The sequence below is a fragment of the Lepidochelys kempii genome, chromosome 9 (genome assembly GCF_965140285.1).
Source record: "Lepidochelys kempii isolate rLepKem1 chromosome 9, rLepKem1.hap1, whole genome shotgun sequence".
Classification (NCBI taxonomy): Eukaryota; Metazoa; Chordata; order Testudines; family Cheloniidae; genus Lepidochelys; species Lepidochelys kempii.
The window spans coordinates 101,906,043-101,923,760 of NC_136388.1; the positions used below are offsets into that span (position 1 = coordinate 101,906,043).

The 17,718-nt window shown below is 47.0% G+C and overlaps 1 protein-coding gene across 11 annotated transcripts in view; it reads right to left on the reverse strand.

The window, feature by feature from the left end:
- The window catches only part of LOC140916778 (uncharacterized), a 203,745-nt gene that overhangs the window by 157,389 nt on the left and 28,638 nt on the right, over positions 1 to 17,718 (reverse strand). For 6 of the 11 annotated variants that reach the window (XR_013636299.1, XR_013636297.1, XR_013636301.1 and 3 more), the window contains 3 exons: positions 14,318 to 14,377; positions 13,035 to 13,140; positions 7,729 to 12,390 (listed from right to left, as the gene is read on the reverse strand). Coding sequence is in view for 2 of the 11 variants with exons in the window: in XM_078854301.1 (XP_078710427.1) it covers positions 11,844 to 11,851; positions 12,301 to 12,390; positions 13,035 to 13,140; positions 14,318 to 14,377 (264 nt within the window). In the remaining 9 variants the exon portion in view is untranslated. Of the gene's footprint in view, positions 1 to 2,592; positions 3,282 to 7,728; positions 12,391 to 13,034; positions 13,141 to 14,317; positions 14,378 to 17,718 lie in introns of those variants that run through there. The other 5 variants (XM_078854302.1, XM_078854301.1, XR_012160645.2 and 2 more) reach the window with 5 other exon arrangements.

Here is a 17,718-nt window from a genome sequence, read left to right on the forward strand (position 1 = left end):
ATTTGCACTTCAGACACAGGTCAATAGGCAAATCACCATTCCTTTAGCTAGGACAAACTTGTGTATCAATTCTGTCTCCAAAACAAAGGTATTTCCAGGTTTTGCACTGTGACTCTGTAACTCCAAGAGGCAGGGTTTATGATGTTACATTTATTGAGGATTATTAGTCATGGGACTATTCTCAATAAAGCAGATTAATTGGTTGCAGGGCCGGTTTAACCATTAGGCTAATAAGGCTATAGCCTTAGGACCTCCAACTTTTTAGGCCCTACTGGTCGGTCAGGGGGCAAGGCCCAGGCCAGGTGAGGGGGCAGCGAGCTTGCTCACACAGCTCTGCTGGAGCGCTCCTGCCTGCAGGGACGGCAAAGCAGCCCCCTGTGGCTTGGAAGGAGCTCAGCCAGCACCGCGCTGCAGGAACACGGTTAGCACTGGTGACCGGACACTAAAAGTCCGGTTACCACGGGAACCTGTGCCCATCACCGTCCTGTTCTAGGTGTGCTGGGTCCTGTTTCTGGACAACTGGTGAGTGCCGGTGGGGGGGAAGGGGCAGTACCAGAGCGGTAGGTGGGAAGCTTGCACAGAACCTGCACACACTCTGTCCAACTCCAGCCAGAACGATTGCCCCTCCCATGTATAAGGAACGAATTCCCACACATCTGCAGGAAAAACAAACCAAACCATCCCTTTCTGGATACCAGTCCTTGAACTCTTACAGACCCTTCCATGGAGGGGCGTCAGGTGTATGATGTGCTGTGTTCAATACTGTAGTGAACTGTACTAAAAATCAAAGACATCCAATGTTTTTCTTTGGTGTATTTTTCTGTCCTGGGATGCACAGGCCACCAAGTTCTTCCCTTATGCTCAGCCTAGTTCCACAGGCCAGCGCGTCTTTGTACTTCTAAGGGGTTGCAAAAGCACTGGAGGAAGCTCAACACACAATGTTGTAGGTTTCTCCCTCCCCGCTCCCTCAAGGATTTTAAATCCACTTCTCAGCAGGCTATGATAGAAAGACTGGCTGAATAGGCTAAAGGCAGGTTCTGTCCATTTGCTGGTTCTCCAGCCATTCAATCCATCATAAAAGTACCTCACATTTGATTTCTTTTGAGTTTCATTCCAAAAACTTTAAGCTAAATAAACCTGAAGTTAGTCCTCAATTTCTTTAGTGAAACAAGCTTAGTTTGAGGATTTGGTTTTATTTGCTTAGTAATCTGCTTTGTTCTGTTTGCTACCCCTTTAACCACTTAAAATCTGCCTTTTATAGTTAATAAAATTTGTTTTGTTTATTATTAAACCCAGTTTCTGTAATTTCTAACGGGGGTGGAGGGGAGAGAAGTTGTGCATACCTTCCTCCGCACTGAGGGAAGAGGCAGATTTCATAATATATCTTTGGGTCTGCATTCCAAGGGAGGTGGACACCTGTGTGCTGGGGCAAGTCCCTTAAGATGAGCTTCCCAGAACTGATCTCAGGGTCTGTTTCATTCTGCAGTTGGGTGTGGCTCTGCCTGTGTGTTTGCTGGAGGAGGCTTAATAGCCTAGCTCAGCAAGACAGATAAAAAGGGTGCCCAAACTAGCATAACAGGTGGGCTCAGCGGTATCTCAGGACATCAGGTGGCATCCTAAGGGGTCCAACCCGTCACAGTGGTGTAGTCTAGCAGGATAGTGTGCATAGCTTATTGCCCTAAAACTAGAGAACAGACAAAGTGGTTACTAGTTTGTTATTTTCTGTTTGCTCATTTCAGGCAAGAGAAGAAGGGACAGGAAAAACAGCAGAATGAGTGAAAGTGAAGCTACCAAAAAGTTGGAGCTGTGCAGATTTCAGGCAGCAGAAAATGAGAAAGAACATAAAAAGACATATGGAATTATTGGAAGCAGGAAATGCCAGGGAGAGAGCAGCCCATGAGAGAGCTATGGAGATCCAGAAGCAAGCCCTGGAATTGAAAGACAAAGAAATTGAGGCCCAGAAGCAACTCATGGAACTGAGGCAGCTCAAGGCTGACAGGGAAAGGGAAGCTCAGAAGCACGAACTGGCTGCAATGGAGTAGAGGAGACAGAACCCCACACCAGGGAGCTCCACCTCTCCAAAAACCACTCCCCACAGCTAATCATCAGACACTGAGTGATGCGGGTGAACACCACAAAGGAATCCCAGAAGTGGGGGTGGATTTTTCTCATGGGCTTAACCCTGGAGAGGAAATGCAAATCCACAGCGGGTGGGCTAGTAACATATAAGGTCTCCATATACCCTTTCCTTGCCAAAATCCCAAAGACAAGCCTAAACTAAGAACCTTTACTAAAGGGATGAGAAATACAATGAATGCTAAACAAACTGATCTGTTTAGACAGAAGGTGTGGTATGATAACCATACTTGGAAGCCTCTCTGTCATGAATTTGCTGGTAATTTCATGTGTAACCCTTCTGCCCGTCAGAGTTGGCAGCAACAAGGGCCGGGTTCAATATCTAGGGGTTCCATTCCAATAACACAATGCAAACCGGCTCGAGCCCCCACCCAGTGACCTGGGACAAATATATACCACCCCCGCTGGGCGCCTCCAAGAGGCGATACTTCCCCTCTCGCAAGCACATAGTCTGAGTGTAGCAAAAGTCTTTTAATAACAGAGAGAAACAATGTGGCATTATGTTGGGGAAACACCACCAACCGGATTCATAACACAACCCATGAGCAAAAAAACCCACCCCAAGCAAATTGGGGCATGCCCTTTCCCTTTGGTTCTTGAGACCAGTAACCCCAAATCACCCAAAGTCCCAAAAGTCCAATGACCCAAAAGTCTCTGCCCCTGGTCAGGGCAGCCCCAGAGTTCGAAAGCTTATCTGCAGAGCTTTACCTCCCAATCTGGGTGGAGATGGGTGGAGAGAGAGGTAAGGGGCACCTTACATGATCTGAAGCTGACCACCCCGCAGCTCCATAGGCCTTCACTCCGCTCCACCAGCCGCCCCACGAACTGCTTCACTCGGCTCCGCTCTGCGGCCCACAAGCAGCTCCCGCCGTCCCACGAACTGCTCCACTCCGCGTCCCACAAGCAGCTCCCGCCGTCCTACGAACTGCTCCACCGGCCTGTCCACAAGGCACTCCAGCTGTCCCGCAAACTGCTCCACCATATCTCTTCAGGCTCCCCCACTACTTAACACAACGCTCAGTGATTTCAGCTCTTAGGTGAATTCAGCTTGCAGTAGGGGAGTCTCAGTGCTGGTGCACCATTAGCCCCAAGTGAATTCAGCTCAGCAGCCTGTAACTAGACTCCTAATGGAATCAAAATTAGCTCTGATAGTCCACCATGGAGAGAGAGGAGGAAGTGCAATTAGCATGTAAGGCCCTCACCAAGGGGTCCATGCCACCAAGTATTAATACTTGTCCCCAGCCTCTCTCCATTCACACAGTTTTGGAACCCATGACCCTTGCCTAGCGAGTGCTACTTAGGTGATGGTGAGTCCCTCCATCATAACAAAAGGCCACGTACAAGTTCCAAGCACAGTTCCCATAATCAGGGTAATAACAATTTATTCTTCCTGCCCCAATAACAGAGACACTGGGGATCCCACAGCAGCCAAAGTGACCATTTGGGCAGCTATGGTCTCATTCTAGGCATGGTGGGTGTGCCTATGCAAATGAGATCGGCCCCTGAAGTTCTTTTCCACAACTTGCCACACCTCACCACCAGATGTCAGGGTGGAGCTCATCCTGACACTGCTTACATCTGTCTCTTACTACACACTCTGTGGGTTAAGACAAAGAATTTTCTACTGGTGGTAAATACTTTAAAAATATGTAACATGCATGATTTTTGGAAAAATCTTTGGCACAGACTAGGAGTGGTAACAAGAAAGTCCTATGAGAATTCTGCTTCTCAACTAGTACCTGTAGACAGGCTTAGAGCTTGGCAGAGCACAGAAAGCAAAATCAATCTAGACTGCTGTGTGGAAGGGGAAACTGAGGCACACCACCTCATGGCATTGGTGGCTAAATGCCAAGACACCTACCCTTTAAAAGATATTGACACGCTGCTGTCTCCATTGTCTCTGGCCCCAAAACAGATTCTGAAACCGCTGCCACCATCTCCTGGCAGCCTCTTGTGCAGCATCATGAAAAAGAAACACTGCTTCCAGTAATATATATACTTAGTGCTTTAACAGGGCCAATTTCACAAAACTGAAAACCATTATCAGTGAAATCAGCTGGGAGAACAAATTTAATAAAAAAATGTGAATAATTGGGAATCATTTAAGAACACCTCACTAGATGCCCAAAAACCCACAACTGAGGACAAAGGCTGTGCTAGTTAAAAAACTAACCTGGTTGAGAGGGTAAGTGAAGACAGCTGTAAAAAATAAATATATAACAAACGGAAGAAAGGGGACATTAATAGTGATGACTATAAATCAGAAGTTAGAAATTGCAGAAAATTGATAAGGGAAGCCAAGGTACACAAGTAGAAATCTATGGCCAGCAGAGTTAAGGACAATAAGGAGGGTTTTTAAAATATAGTAGAAACAAAAAGAATTCTGACAACAGTATTGGTCCATTACTTGATGGAAGTGGTAGAATTATCAATAACAGTGCAGAAAAGACAGAAGTATTCAAAAAATATTTTTGTTCTGTGTTTGGGGAAGAAACAGATGATGCAGTTTCATCATATCTTGATAGCACTTTTTCTATCCCACTAGTATCTCTGGGGGATGTTAATCAGAAATTACTAATGTTAGACATTTTTAAATCAGCAGGTCCAGATAACTTGCATCCAAGAGTTTTCAAAGAGCTGGCTGTTGAGCTCTCTGGACTGTAAACACGGATTTTCAATAAGTCTTCGTGGAGTGGGGAAGCTCCAGCAGGCTGGAAGAAAGCCAATATGGTGCTTATTTTTAAAAAGAATAAACAGGATGACCCAGGTAACTGTAGGCCTGGCAGCCTGACATCGATTCTAGGCAAGATAATGGAGAGGCTGATACAGGACTCAATTAATAAAAAATAACCCATGCAAACCCCATGGACTGAAATGGGGTTGTATGCATATAAATGAGACCAGAATATGGCTCAGTATCTCCATTACTGTTTCTAAGGCATTTTGAGATTCATGGATTGAAGGCGGTGCTGTGTATGCGTGTAATACACTATAAGAGAAGGACTGTTCTATGTCTGCCCCCATATTTCTCACACGTCCTGGAAAAGGCATCACAGAGACCTCATCTGCAGCTGACCTCGTCAGTGTTCTAGCAGAACAGCTCACTCCAGCTCCTGAGAAGTTCTGGGATGTGGGCTTGTCTGTTTAAGCAGACAGTCTCTGCTGGCTTAATAGCACAAAGGTTAAAGGCTTGCTCTCCCGTACAGACCAATGCTGGCATTCCCACTGAAACCAAACCACTTTTACAGCTGAAAGCTCAGAAGCAACAAGGGGCTTCCTTAGCTGAGTGCACTACTGAATTAACAGTTTCAATGTAATTCGGCTGATTTTGCAGAATGCCAGATAAATTGGGCAACAGTTTGCAGGTGGCATTTAATAGCAGGGGCTCCTCAGTATCCATAATGAGGAGACACGGAGAGAAGAAAAGGTGTGCTGTAGCTGTCTGATGATAGCCTGGCTCCCTCCACCAAAGCCGCGATGGCCAGCCAGACTTCATCGCTGCCCCCGCATCAAATCCAAGGAGCGGAACGAGTAGTCCCAGCTCCTTTTATTGTGCACTGCCTTGCTCCCCAATCTATTTGACAGCGCTAGTACGCTGCGGGCGTGCCTCACTGTTCTACGGCTACTGCAGTCATAACAGAGTAGCTGCAGGGCGCATTCTGCTCTGGCCCCAGGGCGTACAGTAGCAACTGCAGCACCAGTTTCAGAGCTCAGCACAGGGTAATTAGTGCCGTTAATAATCCACCCTCACCATTCCATTGTGGGCACACGATGGGAGCAATCATCTCCCCCGGGTTTCTGGTAATACCTAACGTAAGCCCTGCAGATTCCTACACCAGGCCTGGCAAGATCTCAGTCACTATAATGTTTAGTTGTAGGGGTTTTAACTAGGGTGAAGGAGTAAACTAGCAAATATGTTGTTTTGCAATTACTCACAATTCTTTTAAAGAAAACTTCAAAATCTGTATTAGTTGAAGCCCTGCTGGGGCTTATCCACCAACCCAGCAAGCTAAAAAGCATTAATTTGGCACTGGATTACCCCACTCCTTCACAAATAATTATCTTGATTATAGCCAGACTGTGAGAGTAGCCTCAGTGGTACACATAACTTTAAATGATTTCAACTTGTTAATTTCCTGACAAGTACAATCAAGAGATAATGTAAGTTGCTTGTTAGAGTACAGACATCTCTGAATAAAAAATTCTCACTTCCATCATTAGGAACAAATGTTTTCTCAAAGTCAGAAGAATCAAAATAATCTGCCTTTTGATGCTGTGCTGGTGCCTGGGGAATAAGTATCTCATCAGGCTCTTTTAGTTCTTTAATCTCTTTAATTTAAGGCACTGGCAACTTTCCAAAATGATTCACACTCCTTTGTATTGCCACACATCTTCCTAGTTTTGCCTCTGAAATTTTCTGTCCATGTCTCTGTCTAAAGAGCTGCTATTCCAGGGGTAGATGGGAGCTACAGTACCTGTAAGTGAGGGGCTGAGTTATTAGCATTGTTTTATGATGAATTGAAAAACTGAATACTCTAGGACAGAAGTTCTAACAAGCAGAGAGATCTTAGCACCAGACATCAGGCGTGATGGTTTAGGCTTGAATCTGTCATTCCCTGTGAAAGCTCTATCTCTGCGAAAGAATGCACGATAAGCATTAGTTCTTCTTGTCACCTCTCTTCCTCGATGAGATGTGTCGCTGATTTTGCTTGGATCTATAGCAGTTTGTCTTGTGCCATCTGGTAACCTTATCTGCATGCACCATGGGGTGCACAGAAGAATCACAGAGTATCCACTTCAATTTCCTCAACAAAGTGCTTAATTGTTATTGTCAGAAAGAGAGAATATTTCCATGGTGTGGAAGAAATCCAGACAGATCCTCACCAGGCCCCAGCCCACCCGGCTCCCAGGCAGTCAATCCATACAGCTGACAGCTAAAACTTTCATTCACCTGCCATCTATTCCCAGGTCGTTTCTACCCACCAGGAAATTAGCAATTCGCAGTGGACTTTAGTGCACTGTGATATAGTTGTCCTTTGATGCCCATATGATACAAACAGCACATAACTTCACACCCTGAGTGTGAGGCTACAAGGCCAGTCATTCAGTGCTATAGGCAAGGATGGCTCAACCTTCAACCCTTTCTTCATAAACTGCAGCTACCATTTTCCCTTTGTAAAATGCTTGGGTCGCGACAGTTTTTCCTGTTAAACTGAATAATTAGGGCCCTACCGAATTCATGGCCATGAAAAATGCATCACGGACTGTGACATCTGGTCTCCCCCCCGTGAAATCTGGTCTTTTGTGCTTTTACCCTATACTATATAAATTTCATGGGGAGAGATCAGTGTTTCTCAAACTGGGGGGGCCTGACCCAAAAAGGAGTTGCAGGGGGGTTACAAGATTAATTGGGGGGGGTCATGGTATTGCCACCCTTACTTCTGCATGGCTGCCTTCAGAGCTGGGCGGCCGGAGAGCGGCGGCTGCTGACCGAGGGCCCAGCTCTGCAGGCAGCAGCACAGAAGTGAGGGCAGCAATGCTGCACCCCCCCCCCCTTGCGACCCTCCCCACACGCAGTTCCGTTTTGGGTCAGGACCCCGACAATGACAACACTGTGAAATTTCAGATTTAAACGGCTGAAATCATGAAATTTATGATTTTTAAAATCCTATGACCATGAAATTGACCAAAATGGACTGTGAATTTGGTAGGGCCCAATGAATAATGTTGTGATGATGGGATGTCAAACATGACTTCAGCGCAGGTCTCTCTCTCTCACAACCCTGTGATGCTGGGGGCTGGAGTTGAGGAGTTCTGCAGCTCCCTTTCCGGCCTACATTTCTACGATTCTATGAAAGCGATGCAGTGAGGTACCAGACTACGGCCCTGAGCATGACCATGAGCCCCTGATCATGCTTGCTGTTCGGTGGGTCTAGGACTGAACACAATCTTTAAACTGTTGCCCATAGAGATTACACAGCTAATCCTGGGGAGCGATTGGAGAATTGAAAGGCATGGACCGAGCCCCCTTGTTCCACAGGCTGCCCAGGCCTGGCCTACACACAAAGCGCTCTGGTTTAAATAGAGGTGCAATTTTAAACTGGTTTAGTTTAACCGCTGTAACCGTGTGTGGACTCTGTTAAACTCATTTACACCTGGTTTATAAATTTACACCTGGCAAGCTAAACTGATATTGCCATTTTTATACTGATATAAGTAGGTCCATACAAGGGTTAGCACCTTTTTAACTAATTTGGGATTTAAACCAAATTAAACCATTGCAACTCCTGTGTGAAGACCAGCTGTAAGAATGGCCCCTTGCTCCCCACATTTATCACCTACTCGCAGCTCAAGATCTGAGTACAGCCATACCTGTGTAGAGTCAATCGGCAATCTCGGATTCATTTAATCTCCAGGAAGCATATGATTTTTCACTCTAAAGTCTGAGGGTCAGATTCTGATCTCTTTTACAGCACAGTAAATCCAGCCTTACTCCAGATATACAGTGGTGTAGATGAGATCACACTCTGTTACTAATTATTTGCATTATTGTAGAGCCCAGAGGCCAAAATCAGGACCAGATCCACCTGGTGCCCAGCACTAACGGAGAAGAAGTCACGGTCCTGAATTATTTTGCCATCTCATGGGCTCTAGGCTTGAATTTCTACATACCTAGTCTGCATTTGGAGAACGCAGATGGAGGCTACTCTTGGCAGTGTCCATGCTCAAATATTGCACAAGATAATCATTCGTCCTCTGTCCTAGCAGCCAGCAGCAGCCAGCAAAGGAAATTGTTTCTCAGTGGGATGTATTTGTGAGGTAGGAATTTAAATCTAGTATCCTCCAAGATTTTGCTTTCGATATTATGACAATCACACGGAAGCCCAATATAAATGGCCCTTAAGGCAGTATCAGGAGTAGAGTAATGAAATGCATTAGCAAATTTAGAGCTGTCTCCCCAGACAAGTGATTTAGTTCAACAGCAAAAACAATCACACGGAATGCAACTAACTGTTTTAGGGAAATGTTTGAAGGCATCTGCACAGATTGTAGTAGCTGGAGGCTAGCTTGTTGCTTAAATGAGCTTTATTGCTCCGTCTATTACAAAAGGAACATCTTTGAAGTGCCACCAGCTAATCAGGGCTTGTGACTGTCCAATGCTCTGTTCTACAAGTGTCATCTCAGCAGTTTCTCAGCACACTGAGAAATCAGGAGCAGTGATTATTTATGGTGCCATTGAAACAATCATCCAGAGTAAGGATGAGAATATGGCCTGGTTCACATAAAATTATAGTGTCAGATATTATATTTGCCCCTCAACACTGCTTAGATTGCTTTCCAAGATTTTTTTTTCTAAATGAAAGAATAGTGTCATACTGGCTTTGAATCTGGAAAACAGTTTCACATAAAGAAAGGAAAAAGATCTCTGGGGTTTAAATCAAAACCATTTGCTAGGAAATTAAACCTGTCTTTGAACTCATATCGGGGGAGTTTCTTTCCCAGAATCAGCTGTATTATGGTAGCTCAGGTCTGGGGTGTGAATGGTGCAGGGAAGGAGGCCACACTGTTTGAAGTGTCCAGGGAAGGAACAACCCAACCCCACAGTACTTCTTCAGGCAGGACGTCCCCTGATGCAAGTGGGGTTTGTGTGTGGCTTAGAAATAAAACCACTGTGTTCTCTGAAGTGGGAGCTCAGTGGTGCCTGAGCCCAGTGCTGGGCTCTGCTCAAGGCAGAATCTCAGAACCCTTCACGAACCACCTCTCCTCTCCCCTTGAGCAGGTTTAATACCGTCGTCCAGGCCAGTCTGGACACCCCCCAAACATTTGTCCTGGGGTACGATTGTTTGTACCTGAGCGTAGCAGGTGCCACTGTACACACACAACACAGCAAAGGCAAGGACTCTCAACTGCGTGAGTCCTGCTGAGGGGCTCATGCCAGTGGTGGACCAGGCATCAGCACTCCCCTTTGCCATGCCCCCAGGACACGCTTCCCTCTACACTGGGACCACGGAGTGTCCTCTGCCGTCATTCCACCAGTCAGCAGAACGGGGGATTCTCCTCCAGCCACCTCTGGCCATTGTATGTCCACTTGGTGAAGCAGAGCAGATTTAGCAGACAGGAGAATCCAGCTACAAGTCTTGAGGGTCCTTTATAGTTCCCACTGCATATGACCGCCATGGTTCCCTTGGCTCCCACTCATGGAGCCAATTAAAGCCAGGCTCCAATTCACAGGAGTCCCTCAGGCTGGCTGCTCAGGCCATGCTGAGGTAAGTCAGGGAAAGGAGAATGCTGCTGACACGTGGAAGAGCAATCAGCAGCCAGGGTGCAGCTCCTGGCTTTGTTTCTAATCTTCTCAGTTCATTGCTTTTCATCAACACACAACAACATTACAAAAACCCACGCCCAAAGCACAGAATCGTACCCACCCCCAGCTCCTGCTAGTGTTACACTGAGAGACTGGATCTGAGAATATTTATCTTCCCTTCACTTCTAAAACCTAATCAGGATTTAGCACCCTGGTCCCAAATAACTAGCATTTAATTTAAATACTCACTCTCAATTAAGCCTCTGTGTAATTATAATTATTAAACATTTGTATTGCGGTAACACCTGGAGGTTAACCAGGAGATCAGAGCCCCACTGCACTGAGTGCTCTTAAAAAAGAAACAACCCATAATATATGACAATCCCTGCCCCAAATTGCCGAGAGTCTCAGAGACAAGCCATGACAGATGGAGGAGACAAACAAGAGGGCCAGGATGGGATAACGCAAATCCTAGGACGAGCACAGTTGTTAGCCAGTCAGGAACAGGGATCTCGGTCTCTCACACACACACTTTATTTTCTATATTCAAGTTCGTAAGCCATCTACAGAAGCAGCATGAAAAGAACTCTAAACAAAACCAAGACTAGACACAATAGGTTGATGGCTTGATGTCAATTCTATTCACCCTAGTAATGAGACTCTTGATTCTAACTTTTAGACTTTTGATATTTGGCCTCTCTAATGCCAATCCCCTGGCAGGTGAGATACAAATCAAGTTCATCTGAGCAGTTTGATGGGCAGATACATCAGAAATATCACATGTGCTGGCATCACAGGTTCCAGTGGCTCTCCCGTATGAGCATTACTTATTGCCCATTCGCCTCTTCCCACACCAGCCGAATACTAGTACATTGTAGTGCATTAAGTTAAGCAGGAGATTTCTGTCAAGCACTCCTCTGCTTAGTTTATTACAAGTTTAAGGAATGTGTGCAGAAGGGGAAACTTTGCCTAAAAAGAGGTTTAGGCCATCAATTTGCATTTAATTTGCAAACCATCTACATGGATAGTAACTGAATCCAGGTAGGATCTTACAAAATACATAATTGGAATAGAGAAAAAAAGACACACATACTAGAAAAGGGGTTTGCCCTAGAAAACCGTACATTTCACATCAGAACTGGGTCCAACAAAACCTGGTTCTCTAGCTCCACAAGAAGCTATGGGTTTGCTGCAGGAATCACCAGGTGAAATTCTCTGGCCTGGGTAGGGTGACCAGATGTCCCATTTTTATAGGGACAGTCCCATTTTTTGGGACTTTTTCTTATATAGGCGCCTATTACCCCCCACCCCTGTCCCGTTTTTTCACAGTTGCGATCTGGTCACCCTAGGCCTGGGTTACATCAGAGGTCAGGATCAGAATGGTCTCTCCTGGTCATGAATGCTATGAATCTGCAAGATAGTATGAAGCCATTATAGGATAACAGAGATTAGAGAGGGAAGATCTATGGTGTCATTGTATCATTTCCCTGCCCATATAGGACTTTCCCCTACATCAGAGGCGATATGTGCGTGGGGTGGGGAGGGGGGACACAGGGTCACATGCCACCCCAGATTTCTATCCAGGTTTATACGCTCTGCCCTGAAACCCACTTCATACCACCAGGACCTTTAAATTGTCCCCCACACACACTATCAACAGTTATGTGTCATCTCTGCCCTACAACCTATGGTTAAGTGCTTTCTCCAGTCTAGTTTTAAAAGGAATGAAGTGCTGGGACATCTGTCAATCCCCCTCCACAGCCTAACTGATCGCAACGTTAGGAATGGTCCCTGGGGTGACGGGTTACCCCCCCTCCCCTGGTGTGCCACCTGACGTACTGGGGTACCACTGAGCCCACCTGTTCCACCAGCCTGGGCTCCCTCACCCTGTCCTGCTGAGCCAGGCCTCCAGCCCCCTCCAGCACACACACAGGTAGGGACACACCCAGCTGCAGAAAGACAAAGACACTGAAATCAGCACTGAATGGGAAGGCTTCAGCTAGGGAATTGCCCAGCACGCAAGTGCACACCCCCTCTGGAGTGTAAACCCAAAATTGTATCATCTTGCGCTGCACAGAGAACTCTGCAGCATATGCTCATTTAAATTCGCTCCCTCCCTCAACGTGGGGGACGCCCAAGTCATTAGAAAGACTCTCATCCTGCCTTAAAGAGACAGAGTTAGTTTGCACAAGTACAGCAGGAACAACATTTTGCAGTCTAGGTTTCTTATGCTTTTTCTGCTGTGCCAAGCTCTAAGCCAGGGGTTGGCAACCTGCGCCACGCATGCCAAAGGTGGCACAAGAGCCGATTTTTACTGGCACGCGGCTGCCAGCCAGGGTCCCGGCTCCCGGCCCCACTCAGCCCACTGCCTGCCTGGGTGAACGGAACCCCCGGCCGGCAGCAGTCTGAGCGGGGCCGGCAGCCGGGACCCCAGCTTGCAGGAGCCGGCTCAGCGCGCCACCGGTCTCCGGTTCTGTCCACCACCCCGCTCAGCCCACTGATGGTCTGGGGTTCCGGCTGCCGGCCCTTACCAGCCGGGGTCCCAGCCATCAGCCCTGCTCAGCCTGGGATACCAGCCGCCAGCCCCGCTCACCTTGCTGCTGGTCTGGGGTTCCAGCCGCCTGGCCCCCTGCCAGCCGGGGTCCTGGCCGCCGGCCCCGCTCAGCCTGCTGCCAGTCTGGGGTTCCGTCGGGGGGCTTCTGTAAATGTACAATTTATTACTGGCACGGGAAACCTTAAATTAGTGAAGACTTGGCACGCCACTTTTCAAAGGTTGCCGACCCCTGCTCTAAGGGATTGCCTCTCTCTGTTCCCAAGAGGTCTGTTGTATGACTGCTCCCCTCAGGGAGGTCAGTGACACAGAGTTCCCTCTTATAACCTGAACTTCAGGTGGGATGCCTGGGAGCACAGATGCGGATCCAGCAAATTTCTCCTGGGCAAACCCTCCCCTGTAATCAGTGAGGAGACATTCCTGTAAACCTCCCCTCTCCCCCCCACCCCATTTCTTCTTAACTTCCCTCTCTGGGCCCCCCTCCAAGGCACACACATCTGTGCTCTCCAACATGGGATCTATCCCCTGTTCAGCTGTGGGCTCACAACTAACAGTCAGAGCAGTCCTTTCACTGGTCGGCACTACACCTTCCTCCCTCTTTGAATTGGGTTTGCCTCCTGCTACAGAGCCCATGAAACCTGCAGCAGTCTCTAGGATTCCATCCCCCTCCTCTGGGCTTCCCTCTAGGACACATCTTCCTATGCATTCTACAGTGAGGTCTGTCCCTCACATATCTGCAACCTGCGGGCAGCCAGCAACCTGGACAGTCTTCTCACAGACAGACAAAACATTCCCTTCTGCTCTGGAGGAAAAACTGCCTTTAGCCACCAGGCCGCAGGAACTGCTCTCAACCACACCCTCCCCCTGGTAGCAGACTGTTTTCCACGGCTGCAGAGGAATTAAAGGGACACACTCCCATTTCCTCAACAGTTCCTGTGACCTTACTCTTTCCCTCTGGGGCTTCAGCACAAAATTCTTCCTTGTTGCTGACAGACCCCTGGACAGCCTGAGTCTCATGGAAAAAGTCATTTCCCAATAATAATAATTGAACTCCCTCTGATTTGCCAGCATCTTAGCTGGGTAAATATTAACGCCTGTAAAACACTGTTCACCTACAGAGTGCTAAGTATTATCATAACCCGCTAGTTGGTGCTAAGTATTATGATAACCCACTAGTCTGCTACAGCCCCATCTCACAAGGATGGCTTTTTAGCTCATGCTTTCAGTTCTGGAGGCCCCTGGTTCAATCCCTGATGTCAGCCAGGATGGCAGCTGTTACGTTACCACCAACATCTTTTGGAGTATCAGGGTGCTTGGATACATACACAATAGTCCAAGTGGTCTCTGGAAAGAATGCAGCTTATTGGCTCTCTGCCCTCTTTTGGCTGAAAAACAAAGATAAAAGAACCGTCGCCATAATTTATTTCTATAGAACATCTCAAGAGATTGAAGATCTTAAAGCGTTTCAGACAATCACTTGATTACATGCTGTAATTGAGAAACTGTACGTAGGCAAGCATTATGTCTTGACAACATCCTATATACAGCCATGGATATTTGCACTAATACTAATTAATCTTTGCTATTATCAGAATAGGAGAACAGATAATTCGTTTCTAGAAAGAAATGAAGAATTACACCTTCTACAATAGATGGATTAGGAATGCATAAAATCACCTACCCATGAGAAATGAAAAATAAAAATTACATAGGAGTTTTAAGCAGCATGAATCCTGAGAAAAGCTTTTAACTATAAAAACAGACTACATAGTATTTCCTGGGGCATTTCATCCCTGAATAGTTGGGCCACTTTGTCTTTATTGTGCTAGTGGCCAAATCCTGCTCACCTTAGTCCTACAAAGAGTCCCATTACAGACATCCCATCCAAGTTTTCCCCTCATCCTTGTGACTGCTTATGTGGATGAGGGTTGCAGGATCATGACTTGTCTGTCTTGACACTCATTCATAACTCAAAATGCACAATGCTGAAGACAATGGGCAATTTTTCTAATGACACCAACGTAAACGTTAATACCACCATGTGGAGATGAGGCATTGAATGTATCGGTGTTAATTTAGTCTTAGTCCCACCATTTGCCTAACTGCAAAACACTCCCAAATGAGGCAAGGTTGCTCAGAGCAGCAGCATCACTACATTGAATCGGACACTGGACTTTATCTCCACACTTATTCAAGAAAGCCGTTTCCCCAGGATCCTAGACAGCCGTTGGCTAGCTGAATGTAGGCTCTCGAATGCAGAGTTCCCTGATCAGCAAGGTCAGACAGGAACAACCCTTGCTTTACGCTATGCATTGTTGTTTCAAAAACTTTGGGCTGGAGCCTCGGCAGGCATAGAGCAGCACAACACTAGAGCTGTGTGGGATTTAGACTTCTAGCATTTGTATACAAGCACTTACACCATTTGTCACTTCTCAGAGGTCTGCCTTCACATGATGTAACTGATGTGACGCTTTTTCATTTGACTGTTTCTCGTCATTCCTACCTGTACTTGATCAACTTCTATCCTCTCCTTTTTACTGGGATACAAAGGTGTCTACACAACTTTCCCCATACTGATTCTGGGCTGCTCTGGGGGTGAAATGGCCCTGAGCGTAGCTCAGGGAGCTGCCTGAGGTTACAGGACCCTGTTCTAAGTTCTGTATGCTACTGGTGTCTATGGATTTGTCTGTGCTAGAAAAGAGCACCATTTAGGTAAATGGATTTAAAACCTGATTTAATTAAACCAGGGCAGGAAAGGCATCTAAGGAGAACATCGCGAATGGTGATAGCAAGGCTATGCAGAGAACAGAGCAGACCCAAGCAGTTCTATGCCCCTGGGGATTCCCCTAGGCCAGGGGAATCTCGAGAGAGCTGATTACGCCAGCTATAGGGCACTTTGCCACAGTGGCACCAAGTAGCTGGAATGGGACTGAGAACCTGGCCTTATACAAACCCTCAGTCAAAGAGAGAATAAGACAGACCCAAAGACAAGACTCCACGAGAGAACCCAGTGTGTGTGTCTCAGCCACAGGCTGCACCTGAGCCCGGCATCACAGGCCCCTCTGCAGAGGAGCCTCCTTGGCTTTCCAGGGGCAGGCCGCAGAAAACAAACTTCAATACGTACAGAGCTACCCCCCTCCCCACCACCACCACCACCAGGAGTCCTGTTCCTGTCAAACTAGTCAGACCCCAAGGCCAGAGGAGCTGCCAGAACTGTGCTGCTACCAGCAGAGAGAATGCAGCTGTCATGGCAGAGCCAGATGTCATTGCTGGTTCAATTTAACTAGCGCACACCCAGAGATGCTGTGGCAGAGACTCCTCTTATTCCAGGGGCCTTTCCTGGAAGCACTTTCTGCTGCTTATTCAGCAGCACGTTCAGTTGCCAGGAGGACACAATCACCCATTCCAACAGCCTATTCAGAGCTGGGGATGCTGAGAACAGAATGTTCCCCCCACAGGAGCGTGGTGGCTGGCCTTGCAGTATTGCACATACGCTCCAGGCATTTCCTTTTCTCCTGAATGTTACAATTTCCTCGTGACGTCAGAATGGTTTTATTCCTACTAGTGGTTCTTCTAGCTGCCTCTCTCCTGGTGCTGACTGTACTGCCGACTTGCCATCCAGATGCACAACTCCTGGGATAAGCTTTGTCTTCTGTTAAAAACAAAACAAACCACCAGTCTCTTCTGAACTAATCAGCTTTGTGCCCAGAATGGGGTTTATGTTTCAGAGGAAACATAGTTCAGCACTAAAGTGACAACTATTTCTCTGCACTATTAAAAAAAAGTGTTGGAAATTTTTGCTTTGTAACACAAAGACCTGCTTGTCCTATTCCTAGCAGGCTGTGAAAGAATTTTCTTTATAGGGTTAGAGACTAAATCTCAGTTTCCTATTATGATGCAGAAAAGTAAAGACGATCTCAGCAAGGTTTATTGTGCTTATCGAGGCATTTAAAATTGAAGACTGTTTAACTGGTCAGCTCTAGCACTATTCCTGTCTCTTCAGTGCACAAGGCTCCCTTGCTTTGTAAATTATTTTCTGGTTATAGCAACTATTGGAAACATAACAACACACAACTTTATAAAAGAAACCTGTCAACATTTTCCCCCATAAACTAAGATCCCCGTAAGCTGTGTGGCCACGCAACAGTCGATTTAGCTCCACGCAGAAGAGAAAGGTGCAGACTTTTTGGGATCCCTGGAATTTTGGCACAGGCTAAACCAAGCTTTTGAAAAAAAATTGTTCAAAACATTCCTTCAGAAACAGGAGGATACAGGAGAAAAAAAGAAACAGGCCGTTCTGCAGGTGCCGCCAGCTCTCCCCTCTGACCAACACCCCCCCCCCCTTCTGCGGCTGCTAAAAGAGACAGGGGAACACTGGCCGGCCAGCCAGCCAGTCCCTGTGCTCCCCCAAGACCACCTTCGCTGAAACGTAATCTGGCCCCTCCCTGTTTAGAGTGACCATCCGTCCCGTTTTGGCCAGGACAATCCTTTTCTTAAGCCCTGTCCCGATTTTTTTCTCAAAAGGAGGTATGTCTCCTGTTTGCTCTGGCTGACTTGATCAGCAGGCAAGAGCAAACGGGACAAACGCCCACTTCTGTCAAAAATTGGGGCGCGGTGCAGAGGAACATGGAGGGGCAAGTGGAGATGCCCGCCCTCCACACCACAGCGGGGGAGGCAGAGAGCTGGGAGGGGAAGCAGCGTTCCAGCATGGGGGGGGCGCAACAGG